Source organism: Melanostigma gelatinosum (genome assembly GCF_949748355.1).
Source record: "Melanostigma gelatinosum genome assembly, chromosome: 11".
Taxonomy (NCBI): Eukaryota; Metazoa; Chordata; class Actinopteri; order Perciformes; family Zoarcidae; genus Melanostigma; species Melanostigma gelatinosum.
In genome coordinates this window covers 2,640,080-2,666,880 of record NC_136644.1, presented here as the reverse complement: position 1 = coordinate 2,666,880, position 26,801 = coordinate 2,640,080, and the positions used below count along the sequence as shown (strand labels likewise).

Genomic DNA, 26,801 nt, shown 5'->3' with positions numbered 1-26,801 from the left:
ATGGCCGTCAGCCCGATCATCATCATCTGCCTCCTGTCACTGATTGGCTACGGCTCATCCCACCCCTCTCCTCCTCCACGGGGGTGCAGCGTGGATGTGGACCCTCCGTACAGAGTGCTGTGTGACCTGGAGTCAGCCTGGGGTGTGGTTCTGGAGGCCGTGGCCTGCAGCGGTGGCCTGGCCTCTCTGGTCCTCGCTGTGCTCCTGTTAGTCAAGCTCCGCTTCATTTCTGACCCCGCCAGGCGCTCCGGCATGGGGCCTCTTCTCCTGCTCCTGGGCACGCTCCTCGGGCTCTTCTCCATCTCTCTGGCTTTCTTGGTGGGGAAGAACCAGGTGCTCTGTGTGGTCCGCAGGGCCTTCTGGGGGCCCCTCTTTGCTCTCTGCTTCTCCAGCTTGCTCGTGCAGGGTGTGAGGCTCAGGAGGCTGGTGGCTGGCGAGACGAGCCCTTCGGGCAGCTCCTTGGCTGCGCTAGGCCTGGCCTTGGCCTTGGTTCAGGGGATCATCTCTGCCGAATGGGTCTTGCTGACTGTGGTTAGGGAGGGTCACCCGGCCTGCGAATATCCGCCTTTAGACTTTGCTCTGACATGCAGCTACACCCTGGGGCTGCTCCTCATAGCCATGGGGCTTTCTTTGGGGGTGGTGCTGTGTGGAGGAGAGATGGGGGCAGAGGGAGGAGGTGGGAGTGAAGAAGATAGAGAAGGAGAGAACGAAAAACAGAAATGGAAGTGTAACGCCGTCTGGCTCTTCCTGTCTAGTCTGGCATCAGCATTGCTGTGGGTGGCGTGGCTGGGGTTTTATCTTCATGGCAGCCAGGCGCTGAGGGGGAAGGGGAAAGGGGAGAGGTTGGGAGGAGGAGGAAAGAAGGATGTAAAGGTGTTGGATGAGCCGGCGCTGGCGGTGGCCCTGGTCATTCAGGGCTGGATCCTGCTGCTGTTTCACGCTATTCCAGAGGCGCACCTCTGTCTCCGAAACCCTCCACCGTCCAACACGCAAGACTTGTTCGACACCAGTCACACGTCCCCTCCCCCACATTTTGGAGATGAGCTCCCGGTACACTCGCACCGACCCTTCCCTGAAAACCAGGCTTTTTCTATGGAGGAGCACGGCGCAAGTAGGCTTATGTAATGTGTGTGTGTGTGTGTGTGTGTGTGTGTTACTCTGCATGTTTGTATAACGGAGATAAAGAACCTGTTTCAAAGGGAAAACATGTTTTTTTCATCCTCGGTCGAATGCTGCCTTATTTCAACTCATTTGGTCGTCTTTCTGTGTGATGGGTTGAGTACAAATATCTTTGACATTTAAGTGTTTTATGGTAAGTCATCAGAACACTGTTGCCTGGCAACGTACAACAGAAACAGAATAAAAAAAGACAACAAAAACGAACTTTTATGCAGTATGCCGTCTTTAAATAACGCCATACTGTAATCACAGCTGTCTGTGAGTCTGAAAGGTGATCAATGTGGCTCCTCTCAACGGATATTGAATTTGAGAGCACTCCCACGCTGAGAGAAGGGATGACATCATGTCTCAAGGGTACACTTACAAATAAACTAAAACAAATCTAATTTCAACGAACTTAGGTTAAATTAAATTGTATTAAAATAATTAATAAACAACATAAAAATCTAATAAAGATGGATGGATTGATTTTTGGTTTGAGGAATAACTCTCACACACAGCTGAGACATTTAAAGTTCATCAGCTACAAACTGCATTTTCATATCAGAGTCCGAGGAGTGGAGAGTTGTGCAAAATGCATCTCCAGTGCTATCGAATGGCCTGATTTGATTCATAGTAACAAAATATGCTTTCAACACTGATGCGATGAGGCACAGGCTGCAGCTTTTGACTCTCAGACAAAAAAAAAGACAAGTCCAAGAGTTATCTTTCGGAATTTCTCCTAACTCAGAGTAGCTCAGGAGCTCAGGATGTTTTGTGAATATGTCCTCAGTTCTCTCAGAGGACAATAATAAAATCGATTAAAAAAAATCTGGTTAAAAGGATGAGGTTGGTCTTCTGCTGCATTCCCTAATGGACGGTAAACTCTGTCTCTTTATCTTTGTAATCTCTGCAGTTGGTCAAGAGATTGTGTTAACATATATACAAGGAATGATGACTATCAATAAGCCCGATAAACGTGTAATTCATCCAGCCCAACAAAGTACTGGTATACAGGGGAGTCGGGGAGATGTCAACTAAACACTGGAAAAGAGGTCCGATCAACCATAATAATTACAATCACCGGTGAGGGTTTACTGTGGGTGTGAGAGGAGTTCCCAAATGATTGTTGTAATTATACTTCAACCTCAAGTTTGATGCATTTATGCTTTGTATCAGTCAGTGGCACAGTCGTCTATCATGTCTCCTGAAAGTGGAATAATTATGTTTGTTAGCGAGAGAGCTTTAACGTGTGTGTGTGTGTGTGTGTGTGTGTGTGTGTGCGCCTTGTCTCGTCTGTCAGCTCTCCGAAGTGGAACATACCACAGCAGCCAAGGGAGCATGCGTCCTGGCGTCGCCTTCAGAGGTCACGTCTACCAACCCACTGAGATGGCTCTGGTCATGAATGGTGGAACGGTAAGTATGGATGTGTGTATTGTTGCCTCATTTACTAAATAACCAACCACAGGAGCAATGTATGTGGGAACCACATGTTTGTCTCTCTCTTGTAGATGCCCACGGCCCCAGTTAACTACACTGGACGACGGTTATGGTAATACGGGACCAAGCTGGATACACGGGTGTGTGATTGTGGAATTTCCTGTTGCCTAAGAAGAAGAAGAAGAAGAAGAAGAAGGAGAGATTAAGAATCACATATCACACAGGATGGATTCGATGGGAGTTTAAAAAATGTTTAATGCATTTGCGCACACATGTATTTTACATTTTAAGAGCCTTTCTTAATAGTATTTTTGCTGAAGTTTTCTGTGTTGCCTCTTTATCGGCAGACTGGACACGAGAGAGGGAAGAGAAAGTGACGGAGCTTCCACACTTTTGATCGTCTTAATTGTAATATGTAAATAAATACACTGACAAGTATCAGGAGCTAATGTTACTGTATGTAAGGTGAGACCAGTGGTCAACGTGGCTTTGACCTGGAGAAAGGTTCACTCATGATCTGAATGTAGTGAATTAAACGTTTTGTGTGAGCAGCTCTAAACGAGTGCTGTTACTTACTGGTCAGTGATGTTTTCTTCGTAAAAACGATGCTTTCCTTTCCTTTCTATCTTGCGTCGAGCTACGACTGAAATAAAACAACCTTTAGGTTGTTCATGTAAATTGCCTGCATTCGCCAACAAAGCTTGCTTGGCCTCTGTATTACGTGCTGGAAAGACCCAAAGGCCTCAGTGCGTTATTATCCATGTCTCAATTCTATCATCAGTGCTATTTGGCACATTGTGCCCTGTGTGTTGATATTTGTCATGCATTTAACAAAGCTTGTGCAGAATTCTGGGGGGGTCACCTGATTTAAAATGCATTCGGTAAATAGTTTTTAATAAGTATTTCATAAAAAGCCATTTAATACTGAAATGCCTATTCTGCAGTAAGGTTTACTGTTGGAGGTTGTGATTTTGCACTTTATCTTTGGATGGATTTGGGATGTATGATCCTTTCAGATGCATGTAAGTGCAGTTTAAAGGTAATGTTTTTTGTCAAAATGACTTGTATTTTCAGTGTTTTCTAGACTTTTTATATAAATATGGAAGAGAAATAGTAGTTTTAGTATTGAGTTCATTCTTGAAATTGGAGACAACAGATAACAAAACCATCTGAAGTGCTCAGAAAATTTGAAACATCTACAACTCCATGACAACTGGGCAAAATCTGCAGAGGAAGACCATGTATGATTGAAAGCTCTGGAACAGCTACTAAAGGTCGACTGTTTTGCTGGCTACTGATCATACTTGTATGGAAACATCTCATTATATTCTGGCATTTAGGATGTCTTTCAATTTCAACTTCCACCAAATATAGAGAGAACATTTCATCATCCATCACTGTGAATTTAACTGGAACAGATTCAAATGCATGTGTACTGTTTTTACTTGTGACACAGCGAAGTTTGGCTCCAAGATGAGACGCTTTTCTAGTCGGCAGCTGCTGTTCAAATGCACCGGCAAATTGAACTCTGAGGCAATTTCATACTTGACTTGAGGGTTGCAGTTTTTTATTTCCTGACGAACTCTGAATTAATTCGAGGACATTTAATCCTAACCCTAACCCAAAATACACTTCAGAGAACAGTCACCATGTAAATGTTGTGACCATTTTCTTCTTGCTATAAGACTTAAAACTATATAATTTGCTTCTGTATACAAGTGTGCGCTCAGCTAATGTACAATGAAAATATTATGATCACAAGAATTTTATGTATAAACACTATATAACTGAATTTGAATCATGTAAATATTCCAAATGTAAAAATGGTATTTTCCTTTTGAGATGCTCTTTTGATGCACTGTTTGTGCACTGTTGTTTGTTTCGGGCAGCGTAACATGAATGTCTGTAATGTGATTCGCACAAAGTGGCTAATACATCAGTGCATATTTTCTGATAATTATTGTCTGGTCATTGAACTGATCTTTCTTCATCCTCCTGTCCTTACGGTACACACTAATGGATCCACTGTACTGTAGACATTGGCCACTTCACAGAGATGCAGCTGTACAATCAGCTACTACAAACAGTAGTATGGAGTATGGAGGGACGTGACACGTTTGTGTTTGTGTCCACACTTGAAGGCAGGGAAAAAAACCTGCCGTCTCACAAGGATGTAGTAGTCCTTGAATTGGGGATAACGTTGCAAACTTTTGGACCGCCGAAAGTATTTGTGTGAAGAATTAAAAAAGAGAGAGTACTTCAAAGCCTGCATAATACACTTCACTTAAACCATGCTTTGAATGTCGTTGGGTTACCTTTTTTTTTTGCTGTTCATTTTATGTTAAATATATTTTTAGTTTATCTATTTGTATGTGTTTAGTTGTTTGTAAATGTGCCACACTAAGTCCTTTTGCTGACTCACTGCAAGTGTGTCTTGTAAATATATTGGTTCAATAAAGGGGAAAATCAATCACTAACTGGCCAAGCTATAGCGTTAGCTTCATTTACAACTTAAATTAACGTACACATATTCATGAGTTACTACTTTAAGTAATAAAATATAATTTCATAGTTAAAAAACAAACAAACAAACAAAACCAAAATAAAATACAATATTTGAATTGAAAACGACTCTTATACCTGTTGAATAAAGGCTGGGACATTTTGAGCGTTGGGATATGGCGCATGCGCAGTGTAACTGGAGCTACAACGTTGGAGGGTCACTGCAGACGGCGCTAGCAATAAAGGGATGATGGTTTCAGCTCCATGAACGCATACTGAGAACAGGTGCTCTCTGCTTGCGCTCGGCCTGACATAACGTGTTGGGTACGCTCGTGCGCTAGCTCGTGAGCCTTCCGGCAAGTACAGCCCAGGTTTCACTGCGCAGGCGTTGTACCGCATGAAATGACGCATGACATCCACCCTTTTCACTGTGCTTGGCACAAATACCTGATGCGTTCGCATCCGGTATAACTGCGCCCACTTGTTGCTACGGACGCCTGGCTCGTCGGCAACAGGAAAGAGCGGGAACTACTTCCGGGTGAAGATAGTAAACCAGTGTCCACGTGAACTATCTAAGGGTACAAAGTAAGTAAATCGCTCATCAAGTTTACATTTCATAATACATCATGCAACTATGATACGATTGTCTCACCGTCCAGTTGACTAACGTTAGTTAGTGTGTTTATTCATCGTGTTTACCTTTTAGCTGCTATTTCACGTTAGCTGCTGTGAGCTGCTAGCTAGCATGGTTTGACAAGAGAGTGCTTTCGTTAAACACGGTCATTGTATTCTGGCCGAGACCTGTTGTCACTCTGGATTTGTTGCATCTTAACTTGTCGTAAGTCAAAATGTCGTCATACAAGTGTAGGTGCCATGGACGTGTTAACTCACCTATGAACAGTGGGACTGAAAGCATGCTCGTGTTATGTTTCAGACGGAAACCGATGAGGAAGTGATCTTTGTTTCCGAAAATTGTGAATCTAAATCCAATAAGATCACCGTTGACAAGGTACCGATGATACAAACTAAATAAACACGTGCAAGGCAGTATAATCCTCTAGGATTGTATGCAGACTCCTGCATACATGCAAGATCTGCGTTAACAGCTTGGCTGTTAGATAAAAGAGTCTTACTGGTTTTGGTACATTTATGAAATTATTAACATTTAAGCACAACACTGCTCTGTTCCCTGCAGGTGAGGCGACTGACCCTGCAAAGAGACATTGATCAGCAGTCGCAGCCCAGGGAGCTAGCCCAACCTTTGGTTAGTGTTTATTGCTCTGTTACTTGCACATGCTCATAGAGCCTATAAGCCTGTTTTTGCTGTTTAATCTATTATCTAGTATTGTCTTGCAGTCATTCTTATTTCTCTCACCAGATAAGCCAGGGGTCTGTTGCTGTGGAGAGGGGGAAGATGGAGAAGAGTGACCAGAATTTTGTGAAGAAGAAGAAGAAACTCACAAAAGGACAAGCCTCTCTGCCTAAAAAGAAAAATGTTTCTGTTGATAATGGGAGCCAAGCAGAGGTTAAAATAGAAAAGAAGAGTAAAAAGGTTGACATAATTGTTATAGATATAGATGGGGAGTCTTTGGATGAAAGTGAACAGAAAGTGAAGACAAAGAAGAAAATTGTCAGTGGATCTGTGAATGCTTCTTGTGTTAAGAATGGAAATGACAAAGAAGTCAAGAAGAAGAAGAAGCTGGAAATTGCACCGCTCAGTTCAGTAAAAGAAAAAGTGGAAGAGAAACTGAGGAAGGTGAACAAAATACAAAATAAGTCAGTTCAAATTAAACTACAAAATGTAAAGCTAGAGAAAGAGCAGAAGGAGGAATTACCAAAAAGAGCCAAGAAGAGAAAAACGATTTTAGTTGTAAATACAGAGAAAAGTGAGGAGCAAGTTAAAGAAAAGAAGAAACAGAAAACCACTGATGAGGAAATCTGTGAAGGAATAACTATTACACAAAAGAGAAAATTTGCTAACGTGACTGACAATGGAGTGAAGTTTGGAACACCAGGGCGAGACACTTGTGCGGTAAAAGTGAAAAAGGAAGCCAATGCTAAAGAAGAGCAAAATAAATTAGCAACGCCTCAGATGAAAGGTAACAACAAAAGGAGCAAAGCGGCATCAGGCCAGAAGGTGGAGAAAGACGATATCCCCGAGAAGAAGAGAGACAAATCCACGAAGAGCGAGATTGTTGTCATCGATGAAGAGGAGACGGAGCTTAAGACAAACAGAAAGAAAGAAAAGGGTAGAAAAGCTTCTGTGGAGGTCAACAAAGTAGAGGAGAAAAAGCAGAAGAAAAAGGGAAAATCAAAGGGAGAAGAGGAAGAACCATTAATACTAAAATGTGAGGAGGTTGAGGAGCAGATTAGTGAAACGGGAGCCGCGGACACGACAGGCAAGAAGAGCTCTGTTAAGGTGGAGACTGTGAGTTTTGGAACTGGTGCAAAAAAGAGGAAGATTAAAGAAGAGGTGGAAGACCAACATGTGAGTGTGCTGTCGGAGGCCATCGACACTGGGCTCAGATGTTCTTTTTAAGTTTTAACATCGGGAGTGAACCTGGTTTGTGTTTCAGGACTCGCACATCGTGGACGTGGTCTTCATGTCGGAGAAAACTGGAAACACAGATGAGGTCACCATCAACCAGGTGAACGAGCCTCTCAGTTTTCCTCAGTCACTGTTGGCTGTGATCGATATCGCTGTGCACAAATGTTCAACATTTTGGTAAATACTCTTATTTGCTCTCTTGCTGAGAGTTAAACGACAACATTGATCTCACTCTCGTGTCTGTATGGTACATATGAAGCTACTGCTAACAGCCGTTAGCGTAGCTTAGCACAAAGAATGGAAACGGGTGGAAACAGCTAGCCTGGCTCTGTCCTAGGGTGAAACATTAATTGACACGAATCTTGTTAAGTCCACTTAAGTTGGACGACTCCTGCCTGTAGTTTCATATTTAATGACCAGACATGAGTGGTGTCAATGTTCTCGTGTAGCTGGTCAAAATAAGCGTATTTCCCAAAATGTTAAACTATCCCCGTAATGAGACAACCATCTGTATTATTTAATTCCCAAATAAATGTAAGTTGTCTGTTTAATGCAGTTAAGCATAATGACGTGTGTTTTGGTTTGTCATAGGAAAGAAGACAGGCTTTACAAATGGAGATCGACAAGGCCTCTCAACCCCAACAACCTGACAAACCAACGGTCAGTATCAGTAACTTTATTGTGAAGAACGTACAACTATAAAGTTTCCCTTTGGCTTTGTTTCCTTAAAAGGGCAGAGAGATTTTCAATGTTTTTAGTCAGTATCCTTGGTGAAGCTCAATGATGGGGACTGCGCCTTACATTTCCCATAATGCAACTCAACAGCATCCTCATTAGACCCACCCTGTGGTCAATGCCAGACAGGTTGTAAAACAGTTTGTGATGCAGGCTTTCTATCATACACTTGAAGTGTACACGCCCAAGCAACTTTTCTTGAGTCTGAGAACATCATCAGGGTATTTTGTCAGACTTTAGAAAAGACATCTGTTGTCACAGACCAAGTAGTACTCCTCATGACGACTAAGCGGTGCTTTATGTCATAAATCAGCGGAGAGCCTCTTAATTCACTAAGTTTCTAATATTTGCCCCCAATATCTGTGTTCCTCAGGGTCTCGGCCAGTGGGGCAGCGCCCAGTTCGACAGCTCTGACCAGCAGCAGAAGTTCCTCCGGTTGATGGGCGGCTTCAAAAAGGGTTCCCAGCCGGTTGCGGCCAGCGGAGCTAATATGGCACTGGGGAAGGACGCACAGCAGCAGTTGCAGCAAGGGCTTCTGGGAGACTTTGAACGCGCTCAATCGCGCAGAATGGACTTCAGTAACAGGGGGTCAGGACTTGGGTTCAATGCACCAACCAATAAGAAGTTGTCCATCGACGTCAATGCATGTCGATCAGTTCGCTTTGATGATTGATCCGTGTGTGTGTTTGTGCGCGCGTGTGTGTGTGTGTGTGTGTCTTCAACATCTTCAAGAGTGTGGTTGTACAACTTTTTAAAATGTGTTTTTTTTTTTTAAACTTTAGATTTGCACACTTGACAGTTCGCTCAGGTTCACCAGGAAATCTACACCTCACAACAGACTATTATTGTAACTTGTCTGTAAATGAATGTCAGAGACCGAACACACAACCCGCTGTTTGCACATACTGTATATTAAACATCTGACTGTGTAAAAGATTATAACTGGGCAAAAGAGGTCCTGTGATTTCAGCCCGTTTACACTGAGCTGGTATAAATGTCCTGATTTTATTCTAGCTCTGTTGGAGGTGTTCCAGACAAAGATGTTTTCTGATGTGCATTACTTTCATGAAGTGTTGGGTGATTATGAGCAGCTGTGTGCGCAACTGAGGAAAATTGGCGGCTAAAATCGCAATTTTTATCAAAGCTTAGTTATTGAATACAGGCTTCTGAAAAAGGATTTATTTTTTATTTTTTTTTAACTCCTTCTACTCAATGTGAAGCGGTTACAGTGCTGACATGTCAACGATGTATTTGTTTCAGAGTTCTCTACTGAAACCAGGACGCTAGCTCGCCCCGACCCGCCTCGTAATACCAAATAGAGCTAATGCCAGAGCTGGTCATCATGTCGAAGCTACAGGGCCCGTGTACTGTGTATTTTCTTTTATAAAATCCAAAGTGGTGGACTCAAACTACTTATGTTTTTGTTTTGTCTTTGTTGTGTTTGTTGTGCCACCAGTGTGGAGGGCAGGCGGCGGCTCCGGGAGACAGTTGGTGGTTACACTTCACATTCAGCCATGACAAACCTCAGAACATGGGTTCTGATCCCGCCCGATCATGACACGGGTGTCCTGGCGCTGGCCGAATGCTAGCTGACAATACGCTCTCCTCACAGTGAGGTCCACCTGGTGGTGGTCAAGATGATTTAAAAATATACAAGTTCTCATTAATGCTGCTTTGGATTTAATCCAATAATCACTTGTCTGAGTTAGCGTCAGTGTAACTATAGGCCACTGCTACATGTGAATAGCACACCACAGCAGTCTTATTTTGACTGGCTGAACTTTCCTGCGTTCTTGCTCCTTTGTTGGTTAGTTTGCTTTCTTTATGATTGTAGACCCAGTAGAAGAGGTGAAATGCTGCCTCCTATTTCTTTGAAACAGGAGGCCGATCTTACACTGCACCTTTTAAATGTGTCTGGGTAAAAAGAGGAAACAACGGCTTTGATCGTTTTTATTTCCATCTCGCACCTGAATGACATTTGCTGTAAAGTGAAGGTTGAAGGAAAATCAGAGTACACTTTACTTCAAAAGATAAAATGAAGACATTTCTGCTTCCTTCTTGTCGGCTCATAATCATTTAGATTTGACAATGTGCTGAAAACAGAGAAATATCTGACTATCATGTTGAACTTTAATATTCTCCACACTGGTAGCTGTGTTTAACATTAGGCTCTGGTTACAAAATGCAGTCAAAGCCTCGTCTTAACCAAGTCTGACTTTAATGCACCAACTGCTTTATCCTTGTGACCCGATGATCGGCTAAAGTACCTTTTAACAAAACCGAGTGAATCCTGCTCCGTGAACAACACCTCTCTTCACTAGGTTCTTATGCTCTTAGCTTCTCACCATGGTGGTCACTCTGCAGCTGCAATGCAACATCCTCAGTCAATTGGGTTGCCACCAGACAATTTAAAGGCAACTTTAAAAACCAACGTCGCAGACAGAAGCACTCACTTTAGTTAAAGTGTCTCTACAACAGCTGCTACATAGTTTAGAATATGTCCTGACAGTTTGTTCTGACGCTGCTTCAGTGTTTCCAAGCTGGCACAATCAAATGACACCATGTGCAGAGGGAAAGCTATTTAAAAAAACAAAAACACGTGTGAACCAGAAGCAGCCAAAGATATGCACATCATCCAGTCAGAAAACATCTGAAGCAGAGTTGGGAGGCTACTCAACAGTGAGTGAAAGAGGGGGGGGGGGGGGGGATCTGTGCGTTCCTTGTGGAGGAAAGACGTCGTCTCACGCCTGTAGAAACTCCGGCTGCACTCGCGCCACTTTGCGGAACTCTTTGCTGTGCGTTCGTGGACACTGCATCTCACACCAGCTGATGGGAACCATCTGGGCACCTGATCCAGACAGAAACGTCAACGTACTGAATCAAACTACTGACAGCACCACGCACATTTAAAAACCTCAAGAGTTATTGGAATCTACAAAAATGATGAAATGCTCATCGTTGTGTTCTGGAGTGTGTGACCTCAAGAATCTTAACACAAGGAAAATACGAGATCAGGGTGCCGGTGTGGGTGAGACATATTTCTGAATCAGAGGGTGACTTCTCCAAAAAGTGTGAGTTTGGGATAACATTAATTTAAGGCTCATCGTGCTGAATTTCTGTAGCAAAACATTTCAATAACCATGTTATTGAGTTTCATCACTTGGCTCGAAGAAGTAGCAAAGTAACTGGATTGAAAAATGCTTTGTTAAGAGATCAGAAATAACTACATTAGCACTATTCTAAAACTCAGCCAAACTGCAATAGTGCTCCAGCAATGCTTGATAAATATGTCTTTACTGTGTGAATGGATAAGTGACAATAACGGTCCCCAGTTATCTGGGCAGCTACTCTTAAACCACCGTGTGTATCAGTCCGTGCTGGAACACTCCTGTGTTTTGAAGTTGAAAATAATAAGACAATACATATATTCAATACAATATAATTGAGACTCACCTGCTTCATTGTGTGCAACCACCACCCCGAGCTCATTCTCTGCTGTCGTCAACAGGTAGTTCGACTGCACGTCACCGAGAGAAATCTGACACCACGGGTCAAGGGTTAACGACACAGAAGCAAACCGCATACATCCACACTATTGAAGTGGCACTGTTTTAAATTCACGATTAGTGATCATCCAAAAAGTTGTGATTGGATTTAAAACTAACAAGTGAATATATGCACCTGCCACGCGACCAGAGAGCACAACAACAGAGAACGTGGCAGACACGTGTCATTCCCAGTTTAGGAAAAAGCAGGTAGCGGACGCATGAGCTGAATAGTTTATTTATCGAGGGACAGGATACCACTTTCGCCAAGACGATGTCGCCAGGTCTGAAGCTTTTGTACGTCTCCACCTGTAACAATAAAAGTAAAAAGCATGCCATCTTAGATTACACGAGGCAACATTCGATGATCTGACCAACTACATGGATTCAAACACACCTTGTCTTTCTCTGTCGCACGCACATCTTCTTTCCTGTAAAGGCAGAGGGAGTGGGCTCAGTTTTGGCAGTGACACAGAGAAATAGGACATAGAATGTTGTTTGGCTATGGACAGAGTTTTTGGGGTTACCTGATTGTTCCTCTGAAGCGGTCCTTCAGCGGCGTGGAGCCCACATAAAGGATGTGGACCTTGGCGAACCTGGGGTTGATACTGGTCACCTGTCCAGGCAGAGAACAGTGAGGCTCGAGACAAAACACCTCTTAGGATCAGCTAAATATAGAAGACGTGTATCTGATTCCACTGCATACCTTACAGGTGACTATCGCTCCTACATCGGGGAGCAGTTGCGTTTCGGTTTCCCGCACCACTGAGATCACTGGTAACTAGAAAACACATGTAAATACAACCACAGGTCAGCTGAAACCAATTCAGTTTGAAATGAGTTCAAAAGAGCCTGAAGAACAAACCTGTCACACTAAATATTGTGGATATTTCAGCACACGCCCTGAGCAAAAATATTGCTGTTCAGTCACATTCACAACATGTTACACAACACAACACCTTCCCCCCCCCCCCCTCACCTCCTCTCCCTCGTTTTTCTTGAGCACGTAGCCTGCTAGTGAGGAGTATATGTAGCCGTGCCGCAGGAATACTCCTGTGCCGGGAATGCAGTTTTCCACACTGCATAGCTTGTCACCTGGACACAAACAAGAGGGGAAAGACAGGGGAAGTGTTGGAGAGGAGTTGTAAATACTCAAATGTTTGTCGTGGAGGTGGAGCATCTCTGCTACAGCCGGAATCAAATTATACATTTTTTGTGACGTAACATTAACCTTTGGAGTAAAAGGAGCAACCGAGGAATTCACATGGGTGAGTCACAACACGTGAGAGTAGGAATGCTGCTGTCCTGCCTGAGGCGATGGGCAGGGCAGGAGGTGAAACATGCGTGGAAAGTTAAAGCAAAGAGCTCACAGCCCTGCATAAGTACGGTGATTACAGTAAACTGTTTTTGAAGTATTAGCTCTAAACTCACTTACTCAGTCTCATATTCACCAGATACAACTAGCCATACATTTAAAAGTAGCTGAGTGTGGTGTTAACTGTGCTGGGAGCCAAAGCCCACACCACGCATGGCAGCTGTAAATAATTAACGTGGTTTCACACTGTAGACTGCAGCACAGCGACGCCTTCAGAACACACCGTTAACACAGAAGGACAACACGGGGTAACATTGGGTTTAACTTCATCCTTATTGAGAGTAAATGCAAGTTCTACGAGACTCACCTGGAACACACAGCTTCATGGGAGACATGTTTTCGAGGAGCGTAACTCGTCAGCCCATTGGCTGTGACGACGACCTCCGAGTGGACTCTGATTGGCCGGTCTCGCGCTGAGCGGAAGTAACAGAAGGACGGCTCGGTCCGCCATGTTGGTGGAGGCACACATGGCATGCAGTGCTGCCTCATAGCGGCGAAGCATATGTACAACAATAACGTATAATTGAAAAATATATATATAAACAATTGTAATAATACATTGTATTAATACAATGTATTAATTATATAAATTACTAATGTGGGCTTGTTTTGCCCATTAATATGAAAAATGCCACACTAAGCCAATTCAATAATTATGTTACTACTATGGCATGTACTTTCCATCTTGATTAGAATTGAAGTAGCTAGTATTGTTATTTAGCATTTTAATATCTGTATCTTTTACATATCACACTTCTGGACATGCACTGACGTTCGTGTAAGAATAAAACTATTTATTCAAGGAGGAATGATTTTTGTTTGGCTCTTTATAACAGGTGTATTTGGCGTATTAAGGAACAGATGATGTATACTTTGAGATGCATACCTCTCTGCCTTCGTTGACCATCCAAAATCCAAAATACTTTTGGTTTTCTAGGATCTAATAATGAAATACCGTCAGACACTGATATAACATTTCATCACATAATGGCTCAAAACATTTATTATTTTTCTCACAATGCCACAGCAAACAACAATCAGCAGTGCAGAGCAACATGTCCTTTTGACAACAGCCAGTGTTTCTTTATAGGTTCTCCTGTTCCCTCTGAGCCTCACCTACATGGATAGGAAAATAGGAAGGAGTACATGGGATGACTCTGCAGGGTTTGTCTATATTTGCTGCCATTTGCTGGTCCCAAATGTTGCATTTTGGTCAGTGTTTAAATCATATTATTGGTGATACCTATCGTGTAATAATGACATGTATGTTTCAGTATGTCACAAAGTAAAGACTAATCAAACTGTGCAGAAGCTGGGTATTTAAAAAATAAAGTGCACATTGTCTGTGTGATGACAGTAACAGTAAATTACCTTGTAATAACTAAACAGCACATGATTGATATCTGTAGTCTATCTCATAACTCATCCGGGAGGGGGAGGGGGGAAGTCTATTTCTTGGCTTTGCCCTGAGCAGCCACAGCTTCCATGGCCTTCTTGACGGTCTCCTCATCTCCCAGGAACTGCATGGGTCCTAAAGGCTTCAGGTTCTTGTCCAGCTCGTACACAATGGGGATACCTGTGGGCAGGTTCAGCTCCATGATGGCCTCCTCTGACATACCTGGGAAGACAGCAACAGACACGCAGAGCTTATAACCCATCTGCATGGACCAGACTGAAACAGGACAGTTTCATTTCAAGTGGTTCATCAGGTGTGCAAAAAGCTAATGACAGCCAAGTGTTTCATCCGAATACCTCGACACGGAAAAGACGGTAGTGATAATATTTTCAAGTAATCTAACCATCAAACGTTTACACTTATACCATTCCGTCTGTCTCTTACCCTCGAGATGCTTGACGATGCCCCGGAGACTGTTCCCATGGGCAGCAATCAGCACCCTCTTTCCCTCTTTGATCTGTGGAACGATCTCTTCGTTCCAGAAGGGCAGAGCCCTGGCGATGGTGTCCTTGAGGCTCTCGCAGCTGGGAAGCTGGTCCTCCGTCAGGTCGGCGTAACGCCGGTCCTAGAAGAGGGAATTAAAGTAGTCAATTACATTTTAACCGCGTGGCTTTATCATGAAGTAATAAACATGTCTGCATTTGTATGACAGAAAGAGACGATGTTTTCCTGTGGCGTCACCTTGCTGATGCTCTGATAGAAGTCGTGCTCCTCGTCCATGGACGGGGGAGGAGTGTCAAAAGAGCGCCTCCAGATCTTGACCTGGGCGTCTCCGTGTTTGGCTGCTGTTTCAGCCTTGTTCAGCCCAGTCAGGCCACCGTAGTGGCGCTCGTTGAGGCGCCAGGTCCGGTGGACGGGCAGCCACATCTGGTCGATGCTGTCCAGAACAAACCACAGGGTGCGGACGGCCCTCTTTAAGACGGAGGTGTAGCAAATATCGAACTCATAGCCAGCGTCTGACGTGGATCAGAGACAGGGCACGAAAAAGACGGCAAATGTGGATATTCACAGCCATTTAAGACACAAAGAGAAAGGTTTCGCTGATATGTAAGTGCAGGACTGCATACAAATATATGTGTTTTTGTTACAGAGACGACAACATCCGAGTTGTTTTTTGCTTCTCTCCTAATGTTTGTATTTTTGCTTAGTCAGGGGCAGTGCGATACCACTGTGGGCTCTGCAGGCACATCCTGCAGAGGATTTGTGAGGTTGCAGAAAACCAACAGCAGTGTGTCTCGAGACCAAATACATTCTTATAGTCGACTAACACTCAAACAAGTTTGTGGACCAACTGATTAGTTGATTCAATTGACAAATCTGTAAAACTGAGTTTCTCCACCAAGAAGCACCACTTTTAATCTTGTGTTTTCCGGAGATGTGGTCACAGCATCGCTCAGCAAACAGCATTAATCTATACTGAGAACACAGGCTTCTTTCCCAGGCGTACACTTTCCTCCATTATTAGAGTTGTGGATGAATCTGTGGGCTTTTTTCCTTTTTTGTTCAAGACATTATATCCGAATCAGTGTGTCTGGGTATGAGAGCTGTACATTTCAAAATGTCCCACATTATAGTACAGTACATTAAGTCTACTTTCCTACAATTCACAACACAATAAAATATATATTGAATCTATCAGAAAGACTGATGAGAATGATTCTGTGCATTTGTCTTTAATGCAGATGGTTGCGGTAAGGAGAACCTAAAATAAGGATCATATAACACCAGGGGTGGCCACACTGTCTTGACTGGTGTCAGGGACCATGGGCTCAGGAAAAAACGGGTCCACCGGAGATCTGTGTGGTCTGTGCCGGACTGACAGCTGGCTGATCATGCCATTTGCAGCATCTACATTCTCTATTTGTTCTCACAGACCAACAGCCTAATGTCGCAGTGGGCCGCACACCGGCTACCTGCTTCCCCATCCGTCAGAGTTGCATCAGCACCGTCTTGCTAATCCACGACCGAGAGAAAGCCCGATTAGGCCCCGTGTCATTATCTGGTACCTTTCAAGGCCTGTCCTCCTCTCTTCGCCTCATGCTCCCCGGTCTCACTCAGGTCCGCGTCGAACCAGCCGCAGAAGCGGTTCTCCTGGTTCCAGCAGCTCTCCCCATGGCGGATCAGGACCAGCTTGTACGCAGCCATCCTCGCGCCGATGCCCTCTGCGCTGTATTTCCGGTAAATATGGCGTGAGTGACGCTTCTTCAAACGCGGCAGCAACGTCCGCAGAGTTGTGCTGGTTTCGCTGTAATTCCAAAGACGGCTACCAAGAAAAGTATTTTGGTAGTCTGGAGGGTTAGCCTGCTGTTAGCGTGTAGAGTCGGTGTGTCCGAACTTGTCAGATCTCACGACGCGCGAGCTCTCTTCCTGCTGGTTTCCACCAATCAGAGGACGAGCTGCGTGCCCCGTGAGGAGGAGGGAGGGAGGCGGATGAGCACAGCGGCACGTCTACACAGCTCCAGCTGTGTTGGAGCATCATTATGGGAAAACTGCTTTGATACACAAATAAATACTATGAATGGTCACTATTCAAATAGAAACTATGCATCTGTATTCATTCACCTTTTTGATTATTTTCTGAGATTTCCTCAATTTGCTCCTGTGTCTTTCAAATGTAGCAGCATTGCCACTAGAACGGTAGATTAACGTGGACCCATGATACTTACACATAAGGAAGACAGAGAAGTATTACAAATAATAACAATACATTTATTGTTAGGCCTAAATATAGCAACACACTATTATAGAGCTTTCAAAAGAACAAGTTTAAATGTGTTGTCATTTAAAAGCAATGGCCAGATTTTCAAAGTAGCCTCTGTGGTTTGTACATCACGAACATTTATTGACGTATTTTGTCAAATCTATTTCAATGTAGCGTGTAACAAACTTTAGAGTTTAATTTGGCTTTGTATATTCGATGAAGCCAAAATAATCTGTCGTGATTTGCCAGTCTGACAACTGTACAAAGATCACTCCCGTAACAGCCCTATATTGTATGTAGATGATAGCACTCAAATTCTCGCCAAAGGCCTTGTTTATTTAATGTAGTTAATTGATTGGGTTAACTGTGCTCTCACGTGTCTTCCGTGGGCGGAATGATTGTGTCCAATCAGCGCTAGAGATGAGGAGATTGACGGGAGCGTTTGAACGTTGATTGGTTGAAGATCAAAACACTGAACGAGTCCCGCCTTTTTCCGGAAGCTGACAGTCACCTGACTTTTCCTTTTTTTCGTGTGTTTCCTTGTTAGCCAGCGTCAGTGCTAGCCAACTAAACAACCGTCCCACTTTCTTTACCTCTTCTATTTCTTCCTGTTGTCTCTTTCTTCTCCTTCTCAGCGGGTTAAAATAACTCCTCGTCCATCTCCAACGTCATGGACGAGACGAGTCCGCTCGTCTCTCCGCTCCGGGACTCCGGTGATTTCAGTTACTGTCCCACAGAGCCCGCCAGCCCCCGGGGCTCGTTTGGGAGCACACCGGGCTCGGTGGTGCGCATCCCGGCGGGCAGTCCGGGACGCAGCCGGGAGCGACAGCCGCTTCTGGACCGTGGGAGTTCTCCACGGGAGCCGCACAGGAACGAGTTCCCGGAGGATCCCGAGTTCAGAGACATCATCCGAAAGGCCGAGCGAGCCATAGAGGAGGGGATCTACCCGGAGAGGATCTACCAAGGATCCAGTGGAAGCTACTTTGTCAAAGACTCGCAGGGGGTAAGAAGAGAAGCTGCTAACTTGCGTCTACCGCGCACCAACAGTTGCTGTCCAATGCTAACGGCCGCTTTAGCTTCTCCTGACTTATCTCTGGTATCTGTTGTGTTGTGTGTGATGCAATGGCTGCTTCGATCAAAGGAAAGGCCTCTTTCAACTGGCCTGTGATGACTTGGCAAATAGGCTATCGGTCATGCCAACACAACACAACAGGAACGTAGTAAACAACCAGTTCTTCTAGAATAGAAGACAACAGACTACACGTGTGTTTAACACCGACAGTGTGAAGGCTTAAAGTAATGAAACACTCATTAAGTCTTAAGAATTGAGCAAACCAATTGCTGGTTGGATAAATTACTTCTTATAAACATTCTTTGTTGCCAAAGTCATCTTATGGCACATACCAGAGTGAACATATATTAGTGTTGTTTAACTTCTTGCTGAAAGCTGCTCAGATCCTTCTGCTCAGTCTGTTAGTGAAAGTCCACCTCTGATCAGTTGTCACATGTCAAACATGGCACAGATAAGATGCGTCACCGTTATTTCTGGTAGCTCTCCAGTGTTGTTCCTGCTGTATTGCAAATCTGTGCAAAGTGTGAACTATCTAATCAAACAGAAGACGCTGATTTGTTGCAGCTCGTATAATCAATGTATTTGTTTTACAAAGTGCTACACATTCAAGACAAATCGGGGAATCAACACACAGACATCGTCTCCTGACTCGTGCCAGATTAATCACGGTACACTTTGATTGCCACGAGTGGCGCTGACCAGTAATAGTCTTGAGTAACTCACAGATGCTGTCCTCCCACCCTGTCCTTATCTACAGTGTTGTGTTGTGCCATGTTTAAAAAAAAAGGGAAGTGTGTCTTTCGACTTTGTGGCCAGATCCTCATTGTTGTATTTACAGTCCGTTCAAGACTAGTATTCTAGTATTCTAGCCCCCCTCCCCCTTAGTTCGTCACCAGCGTGCTTAGTAATCATGTGCCAGCTGATATAATTCTCTTCAATGACCATAGTTTCATGTTGAAGGCGGTGAGTGTGTGTAAGTGTGTGTCACACTAGCGTAATGCGGCATGTGATTTCTATTTACAATTCTAACGTACCGCCGCACACAATCTATTTTGTGCTCATCAAACAGTCATGCCCTATAAATCTGGCTGCGGAAAACTTTAATTCAAGTCATGCTCCATGCTTCAGCTCCATGCTTCAGCTACAGTGTCATTTTGATCACTCTTGCAGCATAATCCTCCTCTGTGTGCTCTGTATGTTTCAGTCCTGTTTCCGAAGGAGAACATTCTCCTTTTAAATATTTAATTGACTCAAACTAAACCTCTTCTTCTCCATCCCTAAACTTCACTTTCTTAACTCCCGTCGGATGCTGAACCTCTCGGCTCTCTCTTTCCTGATTTTCCTTCTCATTTTCCCCACTCTGCCTCTCTGTCATCAGAAAATCATTGGAGTGTTCAAACCTAAGAACGAGGAGCCCTACGGCCAGCTGAACCCCAAGTGGACCAAGTGGCTCCAGAAACTGTGTTGTCCCTGCTGTTTCGGCCGCGACTGCTTGGTCCTGAACCAGGGTTACCTCTCGGAGGCCGGGGCCAGCCTGGTCGACCAGAAACTGGAGCTGAACATCGTTCCCAGAACCAAAGTACGACATAGACGCACACAGCGCTGCCTCCTCCTTACAAAGAGCAACAAACCATTTGGCAAAGACTGCCTCTCTCAATCAATCTTTTGCACTGTAGGTGGTGTACCTGGCTAGCGAAACATTCAACTACAGTGCCATAGACAGGGTGAAGTCTCGAGGAAAGAGGCTAGCCCTGGAGAAGGTGCCTAAAGTGGGCCAGCGTTTCCACAGGATCGGACTGCCACCCAAGGTAATATGATGAAACTGTTGCAGTACGCAGGGGATTCCTTTCAGTGATCCATTTGTTTGTATCGTCTGTGGCTGTCAGTGAGAAAAACGACACAGCTATGCTAAGAACAATGGCATTACAAGCATCCAGAGAATACATGCGCTCTGTCTAACATGTAGACCACCACCTGTTGCTACTCCACCAGGTTGGCTCCTTCCAGCTCTTTGTCGACGGATACAAGGACGCAGATTTCTGGCTGCGGAGGTTTGAAGCGGAGCCCCTGCCCGAAAACACCAACCGTCAGCTCCAGCTGCAGTTTGAGCGGCTCGTAGTCCTCGATTACATCATCAGGAACACCGGCACGTATTCTCTCCGCTCGGCACATTAGAGGCTGTACACTCGGCAAAGTTCACTTGTTTTTTAGAACATGTGTCGTTGTATTTCCTTGGTAATCTAGACCGGGGGAACGACAACTGGTTGCTGAAGCATGACTGTCCTATGGATCCTGGGAATAGGGTGAGGACACACAGACACAGTTGGAGTTTTCTAAAATGCTGACCCCCAAAGACTGAATATGTGTTGTTTTTTTTTATCCCTGTGTCTTTATGTAGGACACAGACTGGGTGGTAGTCAAGGATCCCATCATCAAGCTGGCAGCTATAGACAACGGCCTCGCCTTCCCCCTCAAACACCCCGACTCCTGGAGAGCCTGTGAGCACCTGCGTCGAAATTGTTTTTAACCAATCGCTGCTTACCTTCTGCAGGGAGGAAGTCATGCTCTTGAAGAAACTGCAGCTTCCGTCTCAGCAGCGTGTCCAGTGAAAGATATATATTCTCCATTTCTCACATTATCTTTTTTATTTCGCTTCGTTTTCCAACCACCAGACCCGTTCTACTGGGCGTGGCTTTCCCAGGCCAAAGTTCCTTTCTCCCTGGAAATCAGAGAGCTGGTCCTGCCCAAACTCTCTGACCCGAATTTCATCAAAGACCTGGAGGAGGATTTGTACGAATTATTCAAGGTATGCAGGGACTCAGATTAGGTACTCGGCAACATGTTGTGTCCAGAATGACGTGGTAATAATGTAAGTGTATGGAATGTCAGGATATGTCTGCGAAATGGACGCAGGCATCAAAATATCAGTTCTGTGGCTGTAAACGTTTTGTGTGACGTGTGTGTGTGTGTGTGTGTGTGTGTGTGTGTGTGTGTGTGTGTGTGTTGTCTTCTGTGTCTCACAGAAAGACCCTGGTTTCGACAGAGGACAGTTTCACAAACAAGTAGCCGTCATGAGGGGGCAGGTGAGTTCTCCGCTCTCTTCTCAAAACACAGTTTTCAGCAGTTTGACATGCAACTAACTGTTCCTCCTTGAACGGACCTCTTTGCTTTTTAAACGTACTTTTATCTTTCTCCTTTTCATTCCAAGATCCTGAACCTGTGCCAAGCCCTGAAGGACGGTAAAACGCCGCTGCAGTTGGTCCAGATGCCCCCGGTAATCGTCGAAACAGCCAGAGCACCTCAGAGAGCCAACAGTGAGTCCTACACACAGAGTTTCCAGAGCAGAAGACCCTTCTTTACCTGGTGGTAGGAGCAATGCCACGAAGAGGAAGAGGAGGAACAGCAGGAAGTCGGAGTGTCGATGTGCGGATGGAAGACGGGGCAGAATCTGAGAGCGTTTTTTTCCTGGAAATGGAAATAATTATCCCCCTCCCCTCCTCTCCTCGTGAATATTTTGGTTGCAGAGAGTGAGCGGGTGGAGAGGTGAAGCCAAAAGAGGGAGAATTTTGCAGCATATTTTTCCTCTTTGCTTCTGTGCCTTGCATGGATGTCAATGAAGAGTTAACGCCTCAATGATGAGGACTCTGTACCTTCCTGCGAGAGAGCATTTCAGTGAGGTGTCGAGACTTTTCTTTTGGACTCCTTGGTGCACATGCACACCAGTCAAAAGCTCCTCGTGCTGTGTTTTTGAATTGGAGGTGTTGCATTCCACGTTTAATTTGTCTTCGTACCTCTCTGCCTTTTAACCTTCCCCTGCATATTTCCTCCCACGCAGTTAAACCCTGGGCTGGTGAACGCAGTGGTGCCACTGGGGAAAATCAGCTTCTTTTTTTTTATTTTATTTTTAACAAATAAGAGAAGTGTTCATTGTGATTTAGGAACTGGGCTGTCAGTGGTGTGTGTATGTCTTTACACAGTGAACACAAGCCACGTGAGCTGGTTTCACAGTCACTCGTTGCGCCACATAACGGTTTAGAACAGGATCTGAAGAGATGTTGGTCAGCAGGCACTTTTGGTGAAAGACACAAAATGTTTGTTAAGCTGAGCTAAATATCACTGGCTTGCCTAATTTGTCCTTCTTCCACTGATGAGTTAAATCATCGGTGAAGAAGACACAATCATCCCACGTGGGGGGGGGGGGTGTGATTCCCACTTCACAAGCTCCCGTTTGTCACGGACTTGTTGATTTCTGTTCATCTTCTGGCTCGTGGGTTTGGACCTAAGGACAACAAAGTGACTTCCTGCTGAACTGACATGGAATGTATCGTCACAATGCACTGTATCATTTGTATGTAATATTTAATGATAGATTATAATTAAAACATATTCCATTAACACAGATCATTTGTGCGTTTGTGAATGTTGCTGACTCAGCTCATTTTAGAGTCGTTCTAGTCCAACAACCGCACGCTAATGGCCGAACACGTCATCGGTCTGACTCTGGTTCCCTTCAGCTCTACTCAGCGTTTCAGTGTTTTGGTTTTATGGATCCGCGTCATTACTGTTTTGTTCTCATCCTCATTTGAGCAAGAAAATCTCTAAAAGCTCCACTGAACACGAGCTGCTCAGAACCAAGCCAGCGAGCTGGTCAGATATTTCCTCATACGTTCGTAAGTGGTCAGAAGCTCCTGATGCGATATCAACTTAAAGGTTACGTAAGTTTTGTGTTAACCCTTTGTTTCCGCTGCCTCCACGTGGCCAAGAAAGGTTTTTAAAACAATCCGATTAATGTCTTCTTTATTTAGACGTTTATTTCAGTTTCAAGTCATAAAAACACAGAACAGGATACAGATGCTCATACAGTGATCTTGATGCAGTGTCACAATATCCTGCCCTGTTTACTGTGATAATATATCACGAGTACAACACCAACTGCCCAGATAATAATTGCTGTGCCCTTAAAAGTGCATTGTTCTCATGCACATCGGAAATTTAATTTCAGGCCACAACAGCTCGTTTCTGTTCGTCTGTCTCCTGCAAATGCTGCTGCTTTGATGCTGCTGTTGTGTTAATCACCGTAGACATTTGAGTTTTCCACAGTAGTTTCACTCATCCCCAGATTTACCACAGTGCACTGGTATTTCTATATGCTGGGGTCTAACATGTAGAGTACATGTTGGCAGAAGGGGCTGACAGCTGCCCGTCAATGCGGGATCAATTTTGTATTCCAGCTTCCACGACTGTGAGTTGTTCCAAAGTGTTGTTCAGACCGTTGTTAGTGGAGGATGCGGTGAAGGTAGCGCTCGGAGTGTCCGGCACCCTCCTGTCTTGCCACACACGACCTCCGTGGGGAAGGTTTAAAGGGGTTTTGGTTCTCTGGGACGTCTTCCTCAGTCGCCGGCAGGAATTCTCCCGAACTCGGCGCTACGTCGGCCTCCTCGTCCTCAACAGTGTAGCTGGGTAGTGGCTCCTCAATCCTGGAAGACAGAGACGTAACTCTGGTTTGGTTGAACTCCTACAGGACTCCAGTACATATTATTCTGAGCTTTTCATTCAAATACTTTCCCACAAAAAATACTGTCGTTGATTTGTTAATGCATGAATTCAGGTGGTGTAAAAAATGCTGATGTTGGCAGGGTTTAATGTTCCCGTGTTCACAATCTTAGTCCAGAGTGTCACCATGCAACGTTTGCTATTAAGCAATGAGCACAAAGTACAAGTGAGGCTACTGGGAATGTCATTAGTTTTGCAAGTATTTGTACAGATGACAAGATGCAGCAGGGGATCACCAGCGTTCTCCCTGAGGGGAACAGGAAGGTCTGCGTCGAATGTCATGGGAATTATAATTGTTGAGATATTTCAAACTGGACCAAAGTGGTGGCCCACTGAACCAACACACCAACATGTCCGTCTCTTGAGCCATCATGCCGCTAGCTTAGCTAACAAACTGCCACAGTTTACCATTTTGTTATTACTACACCGCCCCGTTCACACCACCACCTTCGCCATACTGTGGCACCTCGTTACTCCTCCAACAAATTCCATTTTGTCCCAGTGAGGAATGTCGAAAGCGATGTGTGTGTGTGTGTGTGTGTGTGTGTGTGTGTGTGTGTGTGTGTGTGTGTGTGTGTGTGTGTGTGTGTGTGTGTGTGTGTGTGTGTGTGTGTGTGTGTGTGTGTGTGTGTGTGTGTGTGTGTGTGTGTGTGTGTGTGTGTGTGTGTGTGTGAGTGTGAAGGGGACAGTCATGCTGAGTTTGTTGGCAACGTGACAATTTACACGCTGCATTTCAAGACGTAGAGGTCGTCTGGAATCAAGTAAAACTGAACCTTGAACACGTTCAAGTGATTTATTTATACATTAGCTACATAAAATGAGTAAAAACTCTGCAAGATGACTCATTTTCCTTTTAACTCCTCGTCTGCATATCGCCTTTCACATCCTTTCTTTACTTTTCGCTGGCCTCCTGCCATTGGACCCCGTCACTTACCTGAGATACCCTGATGCTCTGAGACACTTGTGCTCTCTGTGTCCCTCTGCTCTGGTACCCGCTTTATTCCTCGCTCGCACCCGGAGCCCCACCAAGGCCTGGGCCAGCCCTGCCTCTTCCCCCATGTCCTCCTCCTTGGCCTCCTCTGGCCTCTGCATTTCTGCATCCATCCCTCGCCACACCAGCTTCGCCCGATGTTCAGCGTCTCTGTCTCCTGCTGTCCTGAACAGCCTGTGCAGCTGGTGCAGGTTGACCCCTGTAAAGATGTTGGAGCATCCAGACTTCCTGCTTCGCTGATTGGAACGTTTCCACTGCACTGGCAGGCCATCCTCAGAGGAGGTGGATGCTGGGGCCTCTGCCATGTGGCGGGGGATGCAGAGCTTCCAGGTGGTGATAAGAGGACAATAGCAGGGGGGAAGGCGGCTGACGGGAAGGTAGGCTGAAGGGGGAGATAAAGAGAGACCAAATTGGTCAAACTAATGAGATCACAGCCAAGTAAAGCTCAAGCCTTCAGCCAGCAGACACATTTCCATGGCTGCAGCCAAAAACCCAGTTACCTTTCTCTGATAAAGTCTTATCCTATTATTCATCCAAAGAAGCTGCCAGCTATTTTCTCCATTTTGGGCCATACAATGTAATAAAATAGGGGAAAATATCCATCACTGTTTTCCAAATCCCAAGTTAACATAAGCCTGTTTCTTTGTATTGTCCAACGAAAAGTCTCAAACATAACGATATGTAATATAATTTCCCTTTTCAGAGATACTGGTTTAAAACTGGACACGGTTGATGTGCAAGGAATAGGGATGGAAACCAGATGCTGCTCTGTTTAAGCTCAATTAACCTGATGCTTCACATGTTTTTTCTAGTATTTTTCAGTTTTTTTGTCATATTCAAATATTGGAAATGTCTCTATTCCATGTAGTATCCCGGTGGATTTTGTTTACAGATGTCTACTATAAAAACACGTCTACAATAATCTACAAATACGTCCTAAAGGAAAAACCTCCACATTATTTTAAACAACGGTTTAATGTAGTATGATAAGAGTGCTTACCTTCCCCTCTGTAGTTTGAACGAGACAAACTGTCACCGTGCGCCAACAGCAGACGGACAACCTTCACACGCGCTAATGCCGAGCCGACCCACTTCCAACCCGCGCGTCATTGGCGCGCGTAGCTCTGCACGAGTAAGTGAAGGAATAATCAAAGAGTAATCCATGAATGACGTCAGTGTCGATGCGCTCGCCTCACAACAAGAACCAATTTGAAAAGAAAAGGGAATAAACAAGTCCATGAAAGGAGACATTATAGAGCAGGTTGTAGATCTATACACAGCACCGACCTGCAGTGCTTTTACTAAAAGTGAATATTACGCATGTGCTTCTGTTGACTGTTCTATTGTTGATTCCCCTTTCACAAAGTCTGTTCACTACTGAAGGCTACTAATAGCCCGAAACATAACCCCGAGTCATCCAGAGGTCTGCTGAAACATAAAAGCTTTTATAGATCTCTGTTTATCCGCCATGGGTTCTTGATGTAAATTGATGAATCGTGAATAGATTTCAGTATCAATGGATCATGTTGTTTAATGATTGGCCACCAAGGGGCGCCATTGTCCTCCCATCTGTGGTAGGGTGAGGACCCATGTGTTAAGCCTGCAGACTCAAGACTGTACGCTGAATGTAGTTTCAAACACAGTTACTGCAAATGATGGATTAAAGTTAGAGTTAAATATAGAATTATAGAATGAATCCATTTGGGGCTCTCTCTACAATCATGA

The 26,801-nt window shown here is 44.6% G+C and overlaps 6 protein-coding genes across 8 annotated transcripts; 3 read left to right on the top strand and 3 right to left on the bottom strand.

Annotated features, from left to right (window-relative positions):
• gprc5bb (G protein-coupled receptor, class C, group 5, member Bb) lies at window positions 1-2,714 on the top strand (the record flags this gene model as incomplete). Its single annotated transcript, XM_079278547.1, has 3 exons — window positions 1-1,111; window positions 2,462-2,574; window positions 2,670-2,714. The coding sequence occupies 3 exons, from the start codon at window positions 1-3 to the stop codon at window positions 2,712-2,714; spliced, it is 1,269 nt and encodes a 422-aa protein (XP_079134673.1).
• A 2,884-nt stretch (window positions 2,715-5,598) lies between these two features.
• On the top strand, window positions 5,599-9,768 carry knop1 (lysine-rich nucleolar protein 1). Of its 3 annotated transcripts, none has more exons than XM_079277794.1 (7): window positions 5,599-5,685; window positions 6,035-6,109; window positions 6,296-6,364; window positions 6,479-7,588; window positions 7,677-7,748; window positions 8,240-8,308; window positions 8,757-9,768. In XM_079277794.1, the coding sequence occupies exons 4-7, from the start codon at window positions 6,515-6,517 to the stop codon at window positions 9,054-9,056; spliced, it is 1,515 nt and encodes a 504-aa protein (XP_079133920.1). In that variant the 5' UTR covers window positions 5,599-5,685; window positions 6,035-6,109; window positions 6,296-6,364; window positions 6,479-6,514; the 3' UTR covers window positions 9,057-9,768. The 3 variants fall into 3 exon arrangements, with proteins under 3 accessions (XP_079133920.1, XP_079133922.1, XP_079133921.1); XM_079277795.1 differs by lacking the exon at window positions 5,599-5,685 and adding an exon at window positions 5,853-5,938; XM_079277796.1 differs by lacking the exon at window positions 6,035-6,109 and having other exon boundaries at window positions 5,643-5,685.
• Window positions 9,769-10,984: 1,216 nt separating this feature from the next.
• Window positions 10,985-13,684, bottom strand: exosc1 (exosome component 1). The gene is made up of 8 exons (XM_079278037.1): window positions 13,611-13,684; window positions 12,908-13,023; window positions 12,635-12,709; window positions 12,456-12,544; window positions 12,326-12,359; window positions 12,187-12,237; window positions 11,837-11,921; window positions 10,985-11,231 (listed from the first exon to the last, which is right to left on the bottom strand). The coding sequence occupies exons 1-8, from the start codon at window positions 13,636-13,638 to the stop codon at window positions 11,125-11,127; spliced, it is 585 nt and encodes a 194-aa protein (XP_079134163.1). The 5' UTR covers window positions 13,639-13,684; the 3' UTR covers window positions 10,985-11,124.
• Window positions 13,685-14,288: 604 nt separating this feature from the next.
• Window positions 14,289-17,137, bottom strand: LOC306784214 (phosphoglycerate mutase 1). The gene is made up of 4 exons (XM_079278090.1): window positions 16,766-17,137; window positions 15,441-15,715; window positions 15,144-15,324; window positions 14,289-14,921 (listed from the first exon to the last, which is right to left on the bottom strand). The coding sequence occupies exons 1-4, from the start codon at window positions 16,902-16,904 to the stop codon at window positions 14,752-14,754; spliced, it is 765 nt and encodes a 254-aa protein (XP_079134216.1). The 5' UTR covers window positions 16,905-17,137; the 3' UTR covers window positions 14,289-14,751.
• Window positions 17,138-18,035: 898 nt separating this feature from the next.
• On the top strand, window positions 18,036-22,886 carry pi4k2a (phosphatidylinositol 4-kinase type 2 alpha). Its single transcript, XM_079277766.1, has 9 exons — window positions 18,036-18,463; window positions 19,911-20,111; window positions 20,209-20,340; window positions 20,525-20,678; window positions 20,777-20,835; window positions 20,931-21,030; window positions 21,205-21,338; window positions 21,556-21,615; window positions 21,741-22,886. Exons 1-9 carry the CDS (start codon window positions 18,131-18,133, stop codon window positions 21,900-21,902), a joined length of 1,335 nt encoding a protein of 444 aa, XP_079133892.1. The 5' UTR covers window positions 18,036-18,130; the 3' UTR covers window positions 21,903-22,886.
• An 837-nt stretch (window positions 22,887-23,723) lies between these two features.
• Window positions 23,724-25,381, bottom strand: avpi1 (arginine vasopressin induced 1; the record flags this gene model as incomplete). Its single annotated transcript, XM_079277971.1, has 2 exons — window positions 23,724-24,009; window positions 25,020-25,381. The coding sequence occupies 2 exons, from the start codon at window positions 25,379-25,381 to the stop codon at window positions 23,808-23,810; spliced, it is 564 nt and encodes a 187-aa protein (XP_079134097.1). The 3' UTR covers window positions 23,724-23,807.
• Between the last annotated feature and the right edge of the window lie 1,420 nt (window positions 25,382-26,801).